We start from the raw sequence: 17,445 nt of genomic DNA on the forward strand, positions 1-17,445 counted from the left end.
ATCTAAGGCAACTTATATTACAAGTCTTTTTTCTTCTTCTTAAATGCAACCTGCTGTCGAATGACTCAACTTTCTTTTAACGCTCTTCTTATGCTCAGGAACCCATCTTGCAACAGGAGTTCCTGCCTGGACGCCTATCCCCAACACCCCATCAACCAGATGTGCTTTTTCGCTGCACTTCGGATCACCCCAGACCCAGCGGTGGGTCTCTGATTAGTAAAAGTGGGGAGGGGGAAGAAGGCAGAGATGGAGGGAAGGGGTATGGAGGCTCTGCCCCCCCCACCCACTTCCAAGAAAGGCATCTTTGCAAAGGATTCCTAAACTGGGAACCTCCGTTCTCTGATTTTGGAGACTGGAGATGGGGGGAGAGCAAGGAAAAGAGGAGGTGTCTAGTGTCGACAGCCCCCCTCCTCCCTCCCTCCCTCCCTGTCCCCCTCCCCCATTCGATCAGGGCTGTCAGAGGGCTCCAACCTTTGATCACAGCGCGGTCTCTCTGCCGCGGCGCTGGCAAGCCCAGATGTGGGTTTGATCAAAGGCAGCTGTTGCCTGGACTATCCCTGGAGCCCACTCTGGGGCTCCAGCAAAGAGGGAAACCAGGAGGAAGGAAGGATGATGGATGGAGGAGTACCAGGGTGGTGGGAAGGATCAGGCGGCTGTCTCTTCTCTGGGTTCCTTTGCTGTAGAGGTGCTGGCTCCGTGCTTGCCTGCTTGCTTATTTACTTCTCTGTCTGTCTGTCTCTCTCTCTCTCACACACACATCTCTCATCTATCTATCTATCTATCATCTATTATCATCTATCATCTATCTACTATCTATCTATCTATCTATCTATCTATCTATCTATCATCTATCATCTATCTATCTATCATCTATTATCATCTATCTACTATCTACTATCTATCATCTATCTTCTATCTATCTATCATCTATTATCATCTATCATCTATCATCTATCATCTATCATCTATCTATCTATCATCGATCTATCTATCTATCATCTATCATCATCTATCTACTATCTACTATCTATCTACTATCTATCTATCTATCATCTATCATCTATCTACTATCTATCTATCTATCATCTATCATCTATCATCTATCATCTATCTATCTATCATCTATTATCATCTATCTATCTACTATCTACTATCTATCTACTATCTATCTACTATCTATCTACTCTCTACTCTCTATCAATCTATCATCTATCTATCTATCATCTATCTATCTACTATCTATCTACTATCTATCATCTATCTATCTATCTATCTATCTATCTATCTATCTATCTATCATCTATTATCATCTATCATCTATCATCTATCTATCTATCTATCATCTATTATCATCTATCTATCTACTATCTACTATCTATCTACTATCTATCTACTATCTATCTACTCTCTACTCTCTATCAATCTATCATCTATCTATCTATCATCTATCTATCTACTATCTATCTACTATCTATCATCTATCTATCTATCTATCTATCTATCTATCTATCTATTATCATCTATCATCTATCTATCTATCTATCTATCTATCTACTATCTATCTACTATCTATCTACCATCTACTATCTAGCTACTATCTATCTATCTATCTATCTATCTATCTATCTATCTATCTATCATCTATCTATTATTTATATTGCATCCTGCCTTTGTTATTTTTACAAATAACTCAAAGGGTCAGACATGTTCAACATATACCTTCCTCCTCCTATTTTCTCCATAACAACCCTATGAAGTGATTTGGACTGAGCGAGAGGGACTAAGCCAAAGTCACCCGGTCAGCTTTCATGGCTAAGGCAGGACTAGAACTCACCATCTCTGGGGGAGGGGGAGAGGGGGGGGCAAGCTCACTTAACCACTGTCTTCTTTAGCAACGGAAATTTGAGACTCATTTGGGAGTCTTAAGGCGAGGACCACCTGTAATTTCCCTTCTTCTCCCTGGGGGTGGAAAGGACCTGGGGAAGAAGCCCGTTGTCGGCATTCAGTATCCTGCCTCCCCCCCCCCACAAACTCATAAATCATGGCTTAATAATGTGATGCTCCAGACTGGCTTGGCAAGGGGCAGCAGGAAGGATGCCCCGGCTGGCTTGTCTACCCCCGCCCCTTCCCTGCTGCGCCCATCCGCAGGAGACCAGCCAAAGAGGCTTTGCGTCTTTCGGTCTCTTGTCTGCCCTGTGAGAATCCAGTCGCGGGGCTGCAGGCATCCCATAATATTATTTCCTCGCCAGGTGACCTCTGCTCCCTTGGGTTTTGCCATCGTATGTCCAGCTCATTAGATAAAGGCAGACGCTTAATGCCACTTGGCAGCTTGATCTGAACGGGGACGGGTGGGAGAAAGTCTCTTGTTAGGTAGCATTAGGCGGCTCCAGAACTTCCCACCACCATCCTGTCTGCCCCGGGGTCTGCTTCCTTGTCTTCTTTTTTTTTTTTTTTAAGTTTTCGTTCAGTTCAGCCATGAGCTGGGCTGCCTGTCTCACAACAGGGACCGAATTGAAAGGAATTGAAAGGACGCAGCAAGACAATTAGTAAAATAAAAATAAAAACAACGGGAAATCCTAAGGAGGAAAAAATTGGAAACCGTTCTAGGTTTATAATCCAGAAGAAGAAAACGGAGACAAAAGGAGGAGGAGGAGGAGGAGAAGCATAATTGGTCATAAGTCGAGGACTACCTACAAATCATGGTTGAACAAAAGTAAGAGGAGGAGGAGGAAGAGGAGGAGGAGGAAGAGGAGAAGCATAATTGTCATAAGTCGAGGACTACCTACAAATCATGGTTGAACAAAAGTAAGAAGAGGAGGAGGAGGAGAAGGTATAAGCATAATTGGTCATAAGTCAAGGATTACCTGCAAACCATGGTTGAACAAAAGTTAAAAGAGGAGGAGGAGGAGGAGGAGAAGCATAATTGTCATAAGTCGAGGACTACCTACAAATCATGGTTGAACAAAAGTAAGAAGAGGAGGAGGAGGAGAAGGTATAAGCATAATTGGTCATAAGTCAAGGATTACCTGCAAACCATGGTTGAACAAAAGTTAAAAGAGGAGGAGGAGGAGGAGGAGAAGCATAATTGTCATAAGTCGAGGACTACCTACAAATCATGGTTGAACAAAAGTAAGAAGAGGAGGAGGAGGAGAAGGTATAAGCATAATTGGTCATAAGTCAAGGATTACCTGCAAACCATGGTTGAACAAAAGTTAGGAGGAGGAGGAAGAGGAGGAGGAGGAGAAGCATAATTGTCATAAGTTGAGGACTAGCTATAAACCATGGTTGAACAAAAGTAAGAGAAGGAGGCATAAACATAATTGGTCATAAGTCGAGGACTAGCTGTAAACCATGGTTGAACAAAAGTAAGGTTTATTGTGAATCCACTCAGTAAGTCTGTTTCTTGTTGCGTGTCAGGAGCAAAAAAAAAAAACCAACAGTATTTTCCTTAATAAAAGTATTTTCTTAATACTTTTACTGTAAGATCCTATATTTAAGTAGCGATTCCCGGGCGAGCTAGTTGGAGACTGTTCCTGTCCTCTGCCGCCACCTGCTGACCATTCTCAGAAGCATTGGCTTAAACTCGATCTGCCTGTGCGCATGCTTAGAACAAGTGTTTTTCACAGGACAAAGAGGAAGAGGGAGAAACAAGAGAACCCTACTGCCGGTTCTCGTTCGAACCTGTTTAACGCTTCCAAATAACTTATGTAGATTCATTTAATCAGGAAGTAGAAAGACACGGAATGGAATGGAATAGAAGAACAGAGTTGGAAGGGACCTTGGAGGTCTTCTAGTCTAACCCCATGCTTAGGAGGAAACCCTCCACCACTTCAGATCAATGGTTATCCAACATCTTCTTTAAAAACTTCCAGTGTTGGAGCATCCACAACTTCTTGTGGCAAGCTGTTCCACTGATGAATTGTTCTCACTGTCAGGAAATTCCTCCTTAGTTCTAAGTTGCTTCTCTCCTTGATGAGTTTCCACCCATTGCTTCTTGTCCTGCAGGTGCTTTGAAGAATAGCTTGATTCTTTGTGGCAACACTGATTTTTACCACCTTTCTAAACTGCAGAGAAAACAGTTGAAATCCTATGCGTCCGAGAAAAAAAAAAAAAAAAAGAGCCTCCCCCCACTCAAACTTTTTTTTCAATCCCCTCATTAAGAACCGGAAGAATCTGTAAAATCCTCTCTCTCTCTCTCTTCCTCTTTGGAGATATACAGCACCCGGGCGCCTTGAAACAGCTACGCAGAGAGGCGTTTCTCCTAACGCGCAGGCGCAGAAGGGGAAAAAAAACTTGGGAGTCACATGATCTCTCGGCCCGGACAAAATGGCGGCGCCCAGGCGGACGCGTGTTTAGTGGGCTCGGTTTTTTCCCCCTTCAAGCGGCCGCCTCCGAGGCCAGCATGTCGCGGCTGATAGTGAAGAATCTGCCCAACGGGGTGAGAAAAGGCGAGGCGGGGGGGGGTTGCGGTGGATGTAGAAATCGTGGCTTCTTGGCTGTTTCCCGTTTCACCTGGAGAGCCAGTTGTAGCTTGGATTGGATGGCTGCAAATCCCATTTTTTTTTACTACCGGTTCTGTGGGCGTGGTGTGGCTTGGTGGGCGTGGCAGGGGAAGGATACTGCAAAATCCCCATTCCCTCCCCACTCCAGGGGAAAGGATACTGCAAAATCCCCATTCCCTCTCCACTCTAGGGGAAAGGATACTGCAAAATCCCCATTCCCACTCCACTTCAGGAGAAGGATATTGCAAGATCCCCATTCCCTCCCCACTCTAGGGGAAGGATACTGCAAAATCTCCATTCCCACTCCACTTCAGGAGAAGGATATTGCAAAATCCCCATTCCCTCTCCATTCCAGGGGAAGGATACTGCAAAATCTCCATTCCCACTCCACTTCAGGAGAAGGATATTGCAAAATCCCCATTCCCACCCCACTCCAGGGGGAGGATACTGCAAAATCCCCATTCCCACTCAACTTCAGGAGAAGGATATTGCAAAATCTTCATTCCCTCCCCACTCCAGGGGAAAGGATATTGCAAAATCCCCATTCCCTCCCCACTCCAGGGGAAGGATACCGCAAAATCCCCATTCCCACTCCACTTCAGGAGAAGGATATTGCAAAATCTTCATTCCCTCCCCACTCCAGGGGAAAGGATACTGCAAAATCCCCATTCCCTCCCCACTCCAGGGGAAGGATACTGCAAAATCCCCATTCTCACCCCACTCTGGGGCCAGCCAGAGGTGGTATTTGCCGGTTCTTCGAACTACTCAAAATTTCTGCTACCGGTTCTCCAGAACCTATCAGAACCTGCTGGATTTCACTCCTGCTGCAAGCGCATGTACGGAATGGTCAGCTGGGTGCAGGAGTTAAGGTATCAGAGGCTAGAAACCGGGAGGCGGGGAAATTCTAGTCCTGCCTTAGGCCTGAAAGCCGGCTGGGTGACTTTGGGCCAATCACTAGGAAACCGGGAGTTCTAGACCTGCCTTAGGCGTGAAAGCCGACTTGGGGACTTTGGGCGAATCACTAGGAGACTGGGAGTTCTAGTCCTGTGTTAGGTGTGAAAGCCGGCTGGGTGACTTTGGGCCAATCATTAGGAGACCAGGAGATGACAGAGGATGTGATCTTATAAGGCGATTCGCATCAGCCTTCTTAGCTCTGCTTGGATGACTTTTTTTTTTTTAATTGATTTATATGCCGACCTTCTCCGGAGACTCAGGGCGGCTTACAATGCGCTAAGCAATAGCCTTCATCCTTTTGTATATTTATACAAAGTCAGCTTATTGCCCCCACAAACCGGGTCCTCATTTCACCTACCTTAGAAAGGATGGAAGGCTGAGTCAACCTTGAGCCTTGGCGAGATTCGAACCCTGCAGTAATTGTAGGCAGCTGGTCTTAATAACAGGGTGCTTTAGACCACTGTACTACCAAGGCTTGATCGCCACTGCTTCTCCTGCAGATCAAGGAAGAACGCTTTCGCCACCTCTTTGCCGCCTTTGGGACGCTGACCGATTGCTGCTTGAAATTCACCAAGGATGGCAAATTCCGCAAATTTGGGTTTATTGGCTTTCAGTCGGAAGAAGACGCCAAAACCGCCCAGTCTCATTTCAACAAAAGCTTCATAGACACGTCCAGAGTCACGGTGAGCCAAATCTGTGCTTTTATATTAGTTTAGCTTCTGTGAAGCATAGCATGAAGGTGACCTATTGCCCATCTCCTCCCACTTATGACTGTATGACTGTAACCTTGTTGCTGGTATCCTTACGATTTATATTGACTGTTTCCTAGTATGATTCGATTGCTTATTTGTACCCTATGACTATCATTAAGTGTTGTACCTTATGATTCTTGACGAATGTATCTTGTCTTTTTATGTACACTGAGAGCCTATGCACCGAAGGCAAATTCCTTGTGTGTCCAATCACACTTGGCCAATAAAGAATTCTATTCTATTCTGTTCTGTTCTGTTCTGTTCTGTTCTGTTCTATTCTATTCTTCTATTCTATTCCTATTCCTATTCATTCCTATTCTATTCTGTTCTGTTCTGTTCTGTTCTATTCTAATTCCTATTCCTACTCCTATTAGTATTCCTATCCCATTCCTATTCTATTCTATTCTATTCATTCCTATTCCTATTCCTATTCCTATTCCTATTTCTATTCCTATTCCTATTCCTATTCCTATTCCTATTCCTATCCTATTCCTATTCTATTACTCCTATTCTATTCTATTCTATTCTATTCTATTCTATTCTATTCATTCCTATTCCTATTCCTATTCCTATTCCTATTCCTTATTCTATCCTATCCTATCCTATCCTATCCTATCCTATCCTATCCTATCCTATTCTTTGAAATTGGTCCAGAAATTCTGGATGTTTTCAGGCTGTTGGAAGTTTTCTAGGAGTTTAAGGTACAAGATAGGTTGCTAATCCTTCCCAAAGTTCAGGCACATTGTTAATCCTTAGTCTGTTATTCAGAAACTTCAGGGATTCAGTTCCTCTCTCTCTCCTTGATGTAAGGCAGATGATGACACCCTCTAGTGTCTTCTGTAGAAATTCACTTTTCACGAAACAAGAGTGAGGTTTGGGTGGGCTTACTGTTTTACTTTGAAAACAATTTCGCTTCTCATCCAGGAAGCTGCTTCTTCAGTTCTAATTCTTCTTCAGTTAGAAATGAAGAAGCTTCTTGGATGAGAAGCGAAATATTTTCAGGGGGAAGAAAAAACCCCAAGAAAGTCCTATTGTCTTTTGATCAGTACCTTTCCACAATCATGATCTGGATGACTGAGAATCTCCGTAGACGGTGGGCTTATAAATAGCTCTTTTTCTTTTTCCAGGTTGAAGTATGTAAGTCTTTTGGGGATCCATCAAAGCCCAAAGCTTGGAGCAAACATTCGAGTAAGCCCCAGCTGTTAAAGGAAACCCCTAAAAAACCCACGAAGAATTCAGACCACACAGAAAAGAAACAAGTAAGAAAAAGATTTTTTTTCCCCCTGCATGTCAAATTGCCTTTAGGTAAAGATTCTCAAAAAGGGATGTGGTGGCTCAGTGGCTAGGATGCTGAGCTTGTTGATCGAAAGGTCGGCAGTTCAGCAGTTTGAATCCCTAGTGCTGCTTAACGGGGTGAGCTCCCGTGACTTGTCCCAGCTTCTGCCAACCTAGCAACATAAAAAATGCAAGTAGAAAAATAGGGACCACCTTTGGTGGGAAAGAAACAGCGTTCCGTGCACCTTTGGCGTTGAGTCATGCCGGCCACATGACCACGGAGACGTCTTCGGACAGCGCTGGCTCTTCGGCTTTGAAACGGAGATGAGCGCCGCCCCCTAGAGTCGGGAACGACTAGCACATATGTGCAAGGGGAACCTTTACCTTTAAGGACTCTCAGTTATTCTACGTTCTTTTCTCTGCCTCAACCTAGTGACTTTTAAATTCATTTTAACTTTTCCTTGTATATAATGTTTTAAACTTTTCCCCTTTTGTTTCCTAGGATGGACCAAAGAAGAAAAACAAAGCAGGACAATTGAAAGAGGTAAATCCGAATCATTTGCAAGGAGGATAGCGATGCCCATGAAAAGCAAAAGAGTGATGTTTGTCACCATTTGAATTAAGCAGTTTTTGTTTTACAAAAAAACCACACGGGCATTTTGTTTTGGGAGTTACTGAATTTGTAACATCACTTTCCATTGCTCTTTAAGATTGCTAGTGTATCATTTTTGTACCTGAATGGGTTATGGCCTATTTTGGTGACTCTTTTTTTAATATGCTACTTTTTATTTTGCTTTTACTTTTGGTTTTGCTACTTATATTCTTCTGTTTGTTTACTTTATTGCTTAACTTTCTATGTCACGATATTCCTTGCATTGCAAAAAAAGGTAGAAGAAAAAAAATGCTTGTTATTTATTTTATTTGCATACTGCTGAGTCAAGAAGATTAGCAATTACAGTAGTGGCCAAAATTGTGGAAATTTTGGGAAAAGTGTATTTTCTAAAACTAGCTAATAACGCCACTTTTTTTGGGAGTAGTACCATAAAATTATATATCAGTGGAAAGATAAATTTAATCAAGAATGTAATGCAATAACTTTTATGAAGGATTTGCTATTAGAACAGCAGTTACAGTATAAAGAAAAGTAAAACACACAGGAAAAAAATGAGATATACAAAAATGATCACCATAGAAAAAGAGAGATATGCAAAAATTATCACCATGTCAGTTAATACTTCGTTGGGTAACCTTTAGCATGAATGACGGCCTTACAACGTCTTCCCATGGAGCGAATCAAGTCTTTTAGTTCTGCAGCTGTTCTAACGTGAAACCAAGATGGAATGATGGCTTCGATTAACTGGGTTTTATTGCTGAGTTGCTTCTGACTAACAAGTGTCTTTAGTCGGCTCCATAGATTTTCAATGGGGTTAAGATCTGGGCTCTTTCCAAGCCATTCCAGCAGTGGAATAGGATGATCTTGAAACTCCAAAAAAAAAAAAAAGTGGTGTTATTAGCCATCAAACCTCAAAAATACACTTTTCCCAAAAGGTTTCCACAATGTTGGCCACTACTGTAATTAGTAACACTTTAGCAATTAACATTAGCCACATTAATTTAACTTTCTCCAAGATTTGTGGCAGTGATGGAGATTTTTCGGAATCCTGTGAGATCCTTCAATTTTTTTTCTCATGTCCTTAAAATAACTACATCCTGAAATAGGGGACATTGTCCTTCAAACTTTGCCCTTGGTGAAGGAATTGCCCCAAATATTGTATGACTTCTTTTAACCACGATCCTTTCTAACCACGATCCTATCTTTGCCCAGCTGGAAGAAGAAACAGCATTTCAAGACTTTTTGGCAGTCCATCAGAAACGGTCCCAGGTTGCAACTTGGTCTAATGACACTAAGGCTGAGGAACGTCCTGAGGTGGTTGGAGATTATCTGAACTTCGATTCCGATGAGGACTCGAGCGAGGAGATGGATGCGACGGCTGCTTCAAGTAATGGAGCCATTCTGTTTTGGTGGAAGTTTTATTAATAAATTCCCAGAGCGTTGTCCCAAAGGTCTTTTTTCCAGGACTTTCGTGGTGTTTTTCTTTGAAAACATTTTGCTTCTCAAACTCAAAAGAGTTCGGTTCTAACTCTTCTTTGGCTAGAACTGAAGAAGCTTCTTGCAGGAGAAGTGAAACGTTTTCAAAGGAATAAAAAACTCCAAGCAAGTCCAAAAGCAATCTTTGGGACAATCAGTGGTTGAGAATCTCCATAGACCTGTGATGGTGAACCTATGGCACGTCTGCCACAGGTAGCCATACGTAGCCATATTGGTGGGCATGCCAGCTGATTTTCGAGCCTTCCAGACCCACTGGAAGTCGGCAAAAGGACTGTTTCCGGCCTCCGGAGGGCCTCCGGGGGGGGTGGGGAAGGCTGTTTGCGCCCTCCCCAGGCTCCTAGAAAGGCTCTAGAGGCTGGGAAGAGAGAAAACCATGCCATCACATGCCAGGAGTGGGCGGGGGGGGTCATGCATGCATGGGGGCGGGGCACATAAAATTATGGGTGTGGGCGAGCATGCGCGCAACCCCCCCTCCCCCGCTCCTGGCACGTGATGGCAAAAAGGTTAGCCATCACTGCCATAGACATACTTCCAAAGCATTGGTCTTCTTTTCAAAGTTTGGGGGCTCTTGGACATCTTTCTTGTGGTCTGGTGGAGGTTGGTAATTGGGAACAATCTTGAAAGACTCTGGGAGAGGAAAGGCTTTGCTGGAAAGGAATTCACTGTCAATTAAATAAAAGGGGTTTATGGGGACGAGGACTCGGCTTCGTTTTGCTGGGGAAGCCTAGGTCAGAAGAGTAGCTGACGCGTTCTGTTCTTCTTCATCCCCAGAGAAAGGCAAAAGCTCTCCGAGTAAAGCAGCAGTCCAGCAACAGCTCTCCGACATGGATTATTTGCGATCCAAAGTGGTGAAGGGGGATGAATCCTCGCCTTCGTCGGCAGAGGAGAGCGAGGCTGAGGAGATGGACAGTGAGGCGTCTGATGGAGGAGAAAAAGAAGAAGAAGAGATGGAAAAGAAGACCAGCCTCAAGCCAGGTGCTGTTTCTGACACCAAGACCAAGCTAACGGGAAAAGTCAAGGTCCAGAATCTCACGGAGGACACCAAGGGTACCAAAATGACATCACAGGTATGTCCTGTCAAGAGCTTGTTGCAGAAAGCACCTTCAGATAAAGCACACACAGGTAACTGATTCCGCAGGATTCATTAACTTCTCTTCATATACGTAATAACGCATACAATACCAACAGCAGAGTCTTCCAACGTGGTAGTAGTTACAGGCAAAAAACACAGGCAGAGGAGAGAACAGCAGAGATTAGTTTCAGTTTCAATTCCAATTCCGAGAGCAGACTAGTTTCAGTTTCAGAACTCAGCGCTTAATACAGACAAAGAGAACCTCCTCTATACAGGGCAGTTAAGCTAAGCCTAAGCCACGCTCAGGCTCCTTCTTATTTATTTATTTTATTCATTTATTTTATTTTTATATGCCACCCTTCTCCGGAGACTCAGGGCGGCTTACAATGCGTTAAGCAATAGCCTTCATCCTTTTGTATATTTGTATATACAAAGTCAGCTTATTGCCCCCACAAACTGGGTCCTTGTTGCTCACACAGCAAATACTGTTTCAGTTTCCAAACAGTCCCCATTGGCTGACCTGTTACCATGTCTATTCCAGTCTGAATATTCATACTCTGACACATCCCAATGGAAGAAACATTCTTCAGGGTCCGTGATCCAGTTCTTAACTTTTCCCAAACTTTAGATTTTGGCCTTTATCTATTGAAGCATGCACAGGTAGCCCTGGACTTACAACAGTTCCATTTAATGACCGCTCAAAGTTACAACGGCACTGAAAAATGGGACTTATGACTGTTTTTCACCCTTACGACCGCCGCAGCACAGGATCGAAATCCAGGTGCTTAGCAACTGGCTCGTATTTATGACCGTTGCAGTGTCCCGGGGTTGCGTGATCCCCTTTTGCGACCTCCTGGCCAGCAAAGTCAAAAGTTGGGGGAAGCCGGATTCAGCTTAACAGCCGTGTTACTCGCTTTGCAACTGCAGTGATCCGCTTAACGTCTGCGACAAGAAAGGAGATAAAACGGGACCAAACTTAACCATTTGTCTTGCTGAGAAACAAAAACATTGGCCTCGGTTTTTTGTGGTCATAAATCAAGGACTGCCTGCATGCCTTCGACCAGAAGAATTATATATTCAATTGTTGGGTTTAACAAAAGGCCGTTGCTTACACTATCTGTTGTTGAAATGCCTCCGGTTAGAAATAAATTACAGATATTTTTTATTTTTATTTTTTTTGTATTTCTTACTTAGGAAAACAGATCAGATGCAGCTGGTGAGCCCACCACGGCATTCACAGTGAAAATGCGGGGTGCCCCCTTCAATGTCACAGAGGTAGGTAAGGCCCCTTTGTAACCCATCTAAGTCCTGTGCATAGGAGTGGTCTTCAAAAATTTTAGCAAGGGGTTCTCTGCCTGGTTGCTGGGTGGGCGTGACCATGGTGGTCAGCCTCCTGCACCATGGGGGGGAAGGGGTGGTTTTTTGCCCTTCCCAGGCTCCGGAGGCTTTCCTTGAGCCTCCAGGAGGGCAAAACCGGCCTCCCCAGGCTCCAGGGGCTCTCTGGAGACTGGAAACATTTTTGGCCTTCCCGAACTTCCAGTAGGCATGTTTTTCACCCTCCCCAAGTCTCCGCGTGCACCCTGCACTTACCTGCATCCAAAGTGGGCCGCGTGGTAATTCCTGGGAGTGGAGGGGAGGGGTGGGCAGGGCCAGTGTTCCAGCACGCATGCCATAGGTTCGCCAACACAGGTATAGGGTCTCCTGCTTGAGTAGGGTGTGGGACTAGAAGACCTCCAAGGTCCCTTCCAGCCAGGGGTGGGTTCTAAATTTTTTTACTACCGGTTCTGTGGGCGTGGCTTATTTTGTGGGCGTGGCTTGGTGGAGGGGTAATGTGACTGGGTGGGCGTGGCCAACTTTTTTTTTTTTTATTACTTTTAAAAGCATTTTTTCTACAACCTTAAGAGGTTGCAGAAAAAAAATGCTTTTAGAAGCCTCTGACGATCAGGCAACTCAGCTGGGATCGCCAGAGGCTTTTAAAGCAATTTTTTTTTCCCTACAACCTCTTCGGCCGAAGAAGTTGCAGAAAAAAATGCTTTTAAAAGTTTTTTTTAAAAAAGCCTCTGATGAGGTGGGCGGGGTAAGCGAGCGGCGAGCGGCCTGGGGACCGGTTCAGGGGCGTGGCCAGCCAATGTTACTACCGGTTCTCTGAACTACTACAAATTTTTACTACCGGTTCGTGCGAACCGGGAGCAACCCACCACTGCTTCCAGCATTATGATTTTATGTTTTAAACCCGAGTTTTGTATCATCTGCAAACCAGCCACAATATTGGAGGACCTTCTCGAAGATCGCGGCGTCATAAAGCGGGGATGTGGGTTGGCTCTAGAATTAACTGCCTTTTTCATGCTTGTCTACCTTTTATGGACGCAGCAAAACGTGAAAGAGTTTTTCGTGCCACTTCGGCCCCTGGCCATCCGGATTGCAAGGAACGCACACGGGAACAAGACAGGTGATAACGAGGTTTTTTGTCATTTATGCTCTTAGATGGTTACTTACCGTTTGTTTGTATGTTAAGAGAGCTTTGCACAGGTCGTAGGGAGCATATCCAGGGGTAGGCTTCAAAAATTTTTAGCAAGGGGTTGCTGGGTAGGCGTGGCCATGGTGGGTGTGGCCCAGTGATGACATGTAAAATTTGTTACTACCAGTTCAGTGGGCGTGGCTTTTTTTTTTTTTTGGTAAATATTTTATTTATTTTTTCAAATTTAAACATAAAAACATAACTTTCAAGAGCAAAAATCTCGATCCGGTCATAGACGGTTACCACGCTTACATTCCTTTCACAAGCTCAATTCACGATTTCCATTACATCTTTTATAAATAAACAAAACAAAAAAAAAGGAAAAAAAAAAAAGAAGATAAAAAAGAAATTCAAAACTTAAGAAAGAACCAATTTTACCTCAGATTTAACATTTTCATCTATATAAATCCATTATATCTATCCAAGCGTGGCTTGGTTTTAAAAGGCTCTGACGATCCCAGCTGAGTTGCCTGATCGGCAGAGGCTGTTTTTCCTTTTAAAAACATTTTTTTTCTATAACCTCTTCGGCTGAAGAGGTTGTAAACAAAATGCTTTTAAAATTTTTTTTAAAAAAGCCCCTGATGATTGCACGGCTCAGCTGGGCAATGTGGGGATGGGGGGGGGCAGGGATTTTTGCTACCGGTTCTCCGAACCACCTGCCTCCATCGCTACCGGATTGGGCGATCCGGTGCGAATCGGGAGCATTTCACCCCTGGTGTGGCCTAGTCAGCCTCTTGCACCATAGCGGAAGGAGGCGTTTTTGGCCTCCCCGGGCTCTGGAGGCTTTCCTTGAGCCTCCAGGAGGGCGAAAACGGCCTTCCCAGACTCCGGAGGCCCTCTGGAGGCCCGTTTCCAGCCTTCTCGAACTTCCAGTAGGCCCATTTTTCGCTCTCTCCGAGCATCCGTGCGTGTCCTACACTTACCTGCATCCAAAACGGGCCACGTGGGGACTTCTAGGAGGGGCGGGGCAGGAGGGGCGTGGCCAGCCAGGAGTGGGATTTGGGGGTTCTTTGCTAGAGGTTCTCCCAAACCCCTGCAAACCCCCAGCAGCCCACCCCTGAGATAGATATATCTATCATCTTGCATAATTTATGCTGCTTGCTCATGAACTTCCGGCAAAGCCAAAAAGAGAATATTTTTGGCGGAACACCAAAAATGAGAAATCTGTAATAAGTAGAATACTTTAAAGGGAGTGAGCTAACACTGGCCCATCGCGATGCATGTGGCAATGCATCTTTGTTTAAGATCATTTAGAATAGAGCAGTGTTTTTCCAACTTGGCAACTTTTAAGACATGTGGGCATCAAATCCCAGAATTCCCCAGTCCATTGTACTTATTCTGGGATTCCGAATAAGATTGCAGCTTTATTACTTAGCATTATTGCACACTTAACAATAGCGTCATACAGCTTCCTATACAATCCCATCTTGAAGTAGGTTATAGTTTTATCTTCCTTCCTTCCTTCCTTCCTTCCTTCCTTCCTTCCTTCCTTCCTTCTTTCCTTCCTTCCTTTTAAATTTGCTTGTCTATTTTTATTACTCTAATGTGTAGGTGTGTGTGTTAAGGGCTCCATTGCATAATCAATTTAAGGCCAAAACCTTTATCATAAATGATGCAGCCTGCCATAGGTATTTTTGTGTGTTTGTGTGTACAACTCTGGATGAAAAAGAAAAACAATTTTATGCTTGTAATAATGCTGTCTTCCTAAACTGTAATTCAAATGGATAGCGTGCTGTTTCCTCCTTTTCTCTTGTTTCCAGCACTCTTAAGTTCTCTAAATAATTAGAATTATCCATAATTTTCAAATTCCACAGGCTACGTATTCGTCGATTTTAACACGGAGGAAGAACAACAGAAAGCCCTAAAGAGGGATCGAGAATACATGGGTGAGTCTCCTGATTTATTTATTTTTTTGACTAGGGAAAAATTATTTGGGCTAAGTAACTTTTTCCCCCCCGAAGGATGCCCTAATTAAATCATGAGTCTTGAGCCAAGCTTCCAAAGAAATCCAGTTATTTATTTATTAGGAGCTTCATGTCTGGCACGTTCTCAAATGAAGCCAGCTCTGACCGGCTCAATGACTCATTCTGAAAAGATGTATGTTTGTGTTTTTAAAAAAATTGTTTTGAAAAAACAACAACAACCGCAGGGACTCGCTTAACAACTGTGGGAAGGAAGGTCGTAAGATGGGGCAAAAGTCACTTCACCGATGTCTCGCTCCTTAGCAACAGGAACTTGGGGCTTGATGGCGGTCGCAAGTCGAGGACTTAACCTGTATTCTGCATTTCACCTGACAGGCGGTCGGTACATTGAGCTGTTTCCAGAAGAGAGGGGCGCTAAGGGGAAGCCCTCTGAGAAGGGATCCGGCCAGGTTTGGCAGAGAACCAAAAAAGACGATGAGGAGGAAGAAGACCTCTCGGAATCCGGAAGGCTCTTCGTGAGGAACCTTCCTTACACCTGCACCGAAGAAGAATTGGAGGCCATCTTTGCCAAACACGGTAAATTGCCCCGCTATTTGGGGGGGCTTGGAGCCTCTTTTCCAAAAGGTGGTTTCCGAAAACTGGAAAGATCCTCTTGAAAATTTCAACATAGCTTAGCAACTTTGGACCGTGGTGGTCATTGGTTGAGGATTTTATTAGTGAACCAAGTAACATCAGTGCTAATAAAGAGTGGGGCCTGCTCTACCGTGTTTTCCCAAAAATAAGACCCTGTCTTATATTTTTTTTGAACCCTGAAATAAGCGCTTGGCCTTATTGCCATGCGCTCAAAAGCCCGATTGGGCTAATTATCAGGGGATGTCTTATTTTGGGGGAAACAGGGTATCTATCTATCTATCTATCTATCTATCTTGTTTCCCCAAAAATAAGACCCTGTCTTATATTTTTTTTGAACCCTGAAATAAGCGCTTGGCCTTATTGCTATGCGCTCAAAAAGCCTGATTGGGTTTATTATCAGGGAATGTCTTATTTTGGGGGAAACAGGGTATCTATCTATCTATCTATCTATCTATCTTGTTTCCCCAAAAATAAGACCCTGTCTTATATTTTTTTTGAACCCTGAAATAAGCGCTTGGCCTTATTGCTATGCGCTCAAATAGCCTGATTGGGCTAATTATCAGGGGATGTCTTATTTTGGGGGAAACAGGGTATCTATCTATCTATCTATCTATCTTGTTTCCCCAAAAATAAGACCCTGTCTTATATTTTTTTTGAACCCTGAAATAAGCGCTTGGCCTTATTGCTATGCGCTCAAAAAGCCTGATTGGGCTAATTATCAGGGGATGTCTTATTTTGGGGAAAACAGGGTATCTATCTATCTATCTATCTATCTATCTATCTATCTATCTATCTTGTTTCCCCAAAAATAAGACCCTGTCTTATATTTTTTTTGAACCCTGAAATAAGCGCTTGGCCTTATTGCTATGCGCTCAAATAGCCTGATTGGGCTAATTATCAGGGGATGTCTTATTTTGGGGAAAACAGGGTATCTATCTATCTATCTATCTATCTATCTATCTTGTTTCCCCAAAAATAAGACCCTGTCTTATATTTTTTTTGAACCCTGAAATAAGCGCTTGGCCTTATTGCTATGCGCTCAAATAGCCTGATTGGGCTAATTATCAGGGGATGTCTTATTTTGGGGGAAACAGGGTATCTATCTATCTATCTATCTATCTATCTTGTTTCCCTGAAAATAAGACCCTGTCTTATATTTTTTTTGAACCCTGAAATAAGCGCTTGGCCTTATTGCCATGTGCTCAAAAAGCCCAATTGGGCTTATTATCAGGGGAGGTCTTATTTTTGGGAAAACAGGGTAGTATATAAAATGAGAGCAAACCCCACTTCCTTCTAGCACTGATGATGTTACCGAGTTGGGTAATGAAATGTCTCCAAGAAATCAGCCAAGCTCAGAGAGCACCAAGGACCCCACAGTCCTCTCCTCCTTCTCTTTCTCCACCTCCTCCTCCTCCTCCTTGCAACCTCATTCCCTTCTAGCATTAATGATGTCACCTAGTTCAGGGGTCACCAACCTCAGGGACCACTAAATTTGTAATTTTAAATCCCGTGGACCATTAATATGATCTGCTTAATGACTGGCTGGGTGGGCGTGTCTAGGTGGTCATGTGACTGGGTGGGCGTGGCCAACTCGATGTCACTCATGTTGAGGGGCGCCTCGCCGGCCTCTAATCACCCCTCCCCTCCCTGCCACTCCTCACTTGCCCGCCCAGGCTCTTTATGGCCCCAATAGGAAGCAGTGGTTGG

At 43.9% G+C, this 17,445-nt stretch overlaps 1 protein-coding gene across 1 annotated transcript in view; it reads left to right on the top strand.

Moving 5' to 3' along the window:
* Positions 1 to 4,363: 4,363 nt before the first annotated feature.
* The window catches only part of RBM19 (RNA binding motif protein 19), an 84,596-nt gene continuing 71,514 nt past the window's right edge, over positions 4,364 to 17,445 (top strand). Inside the window, exons 1-10 of the mRNA XM_070956501.1 lie at positions 4,364 to 4,438; positions 5,957 to 6,139; positions 7,336 to 7,467; positions 7,986 to 8,027; positions 9,309 to 9,483; positions 10,365 to 10,660; positions 11,860 to 11,940; positions 13,036 to 13,114; positions 14,998 to 15,069; positions 15,481 to 15,681. Of these exons, the coding sequence (XP_070812602.1) occupies positions 4,403 to 4,438; positions 5,957 to 6,139; positions 7,336 to 7,467; positions 7,986 to 8,027; positions 9,309 to 9,483; positions 10,365 to 10,660; positions 11,860 to 11,940; positions 13,036 to 13,114; positions 14,998 to 15,069; positions 15,481 to 15,681 (1,297 nt within the window). The 5' untranslated portion in view covers positions 4,364 to 4,402. The remainder of the gene's footprint in view (positions 4,439 to 5,956; positions 6,140 to 7,335; positions 7,468 to 7,985; positions 8,028 to 9,308; positions 9,484 to 10,364; positions 10,661 to 11,859; positions 11,941 to 13,035; positions 13,115 to 14,997; positions 15,070 to 15,480; positions 15,682 to 17,445) is intronic.

The sequence above is a fragment of the Pituophis catenifer genome, unplaced genomic scaffold (assembly GCF_029215685.1).
Source record: "Pituophis catenifer annectens isolate HBS135680 unplaced genomic scaffold, rPitCat1.0.hap2 SCAF_43, whole genome shotgun sequence".
Taxonomy (NCBI): Eukaryota; Metazoa; Chordata; class Lepidosauria; order Squamata; family Colubridae; genus Pituophis; species Pituophis catenifer.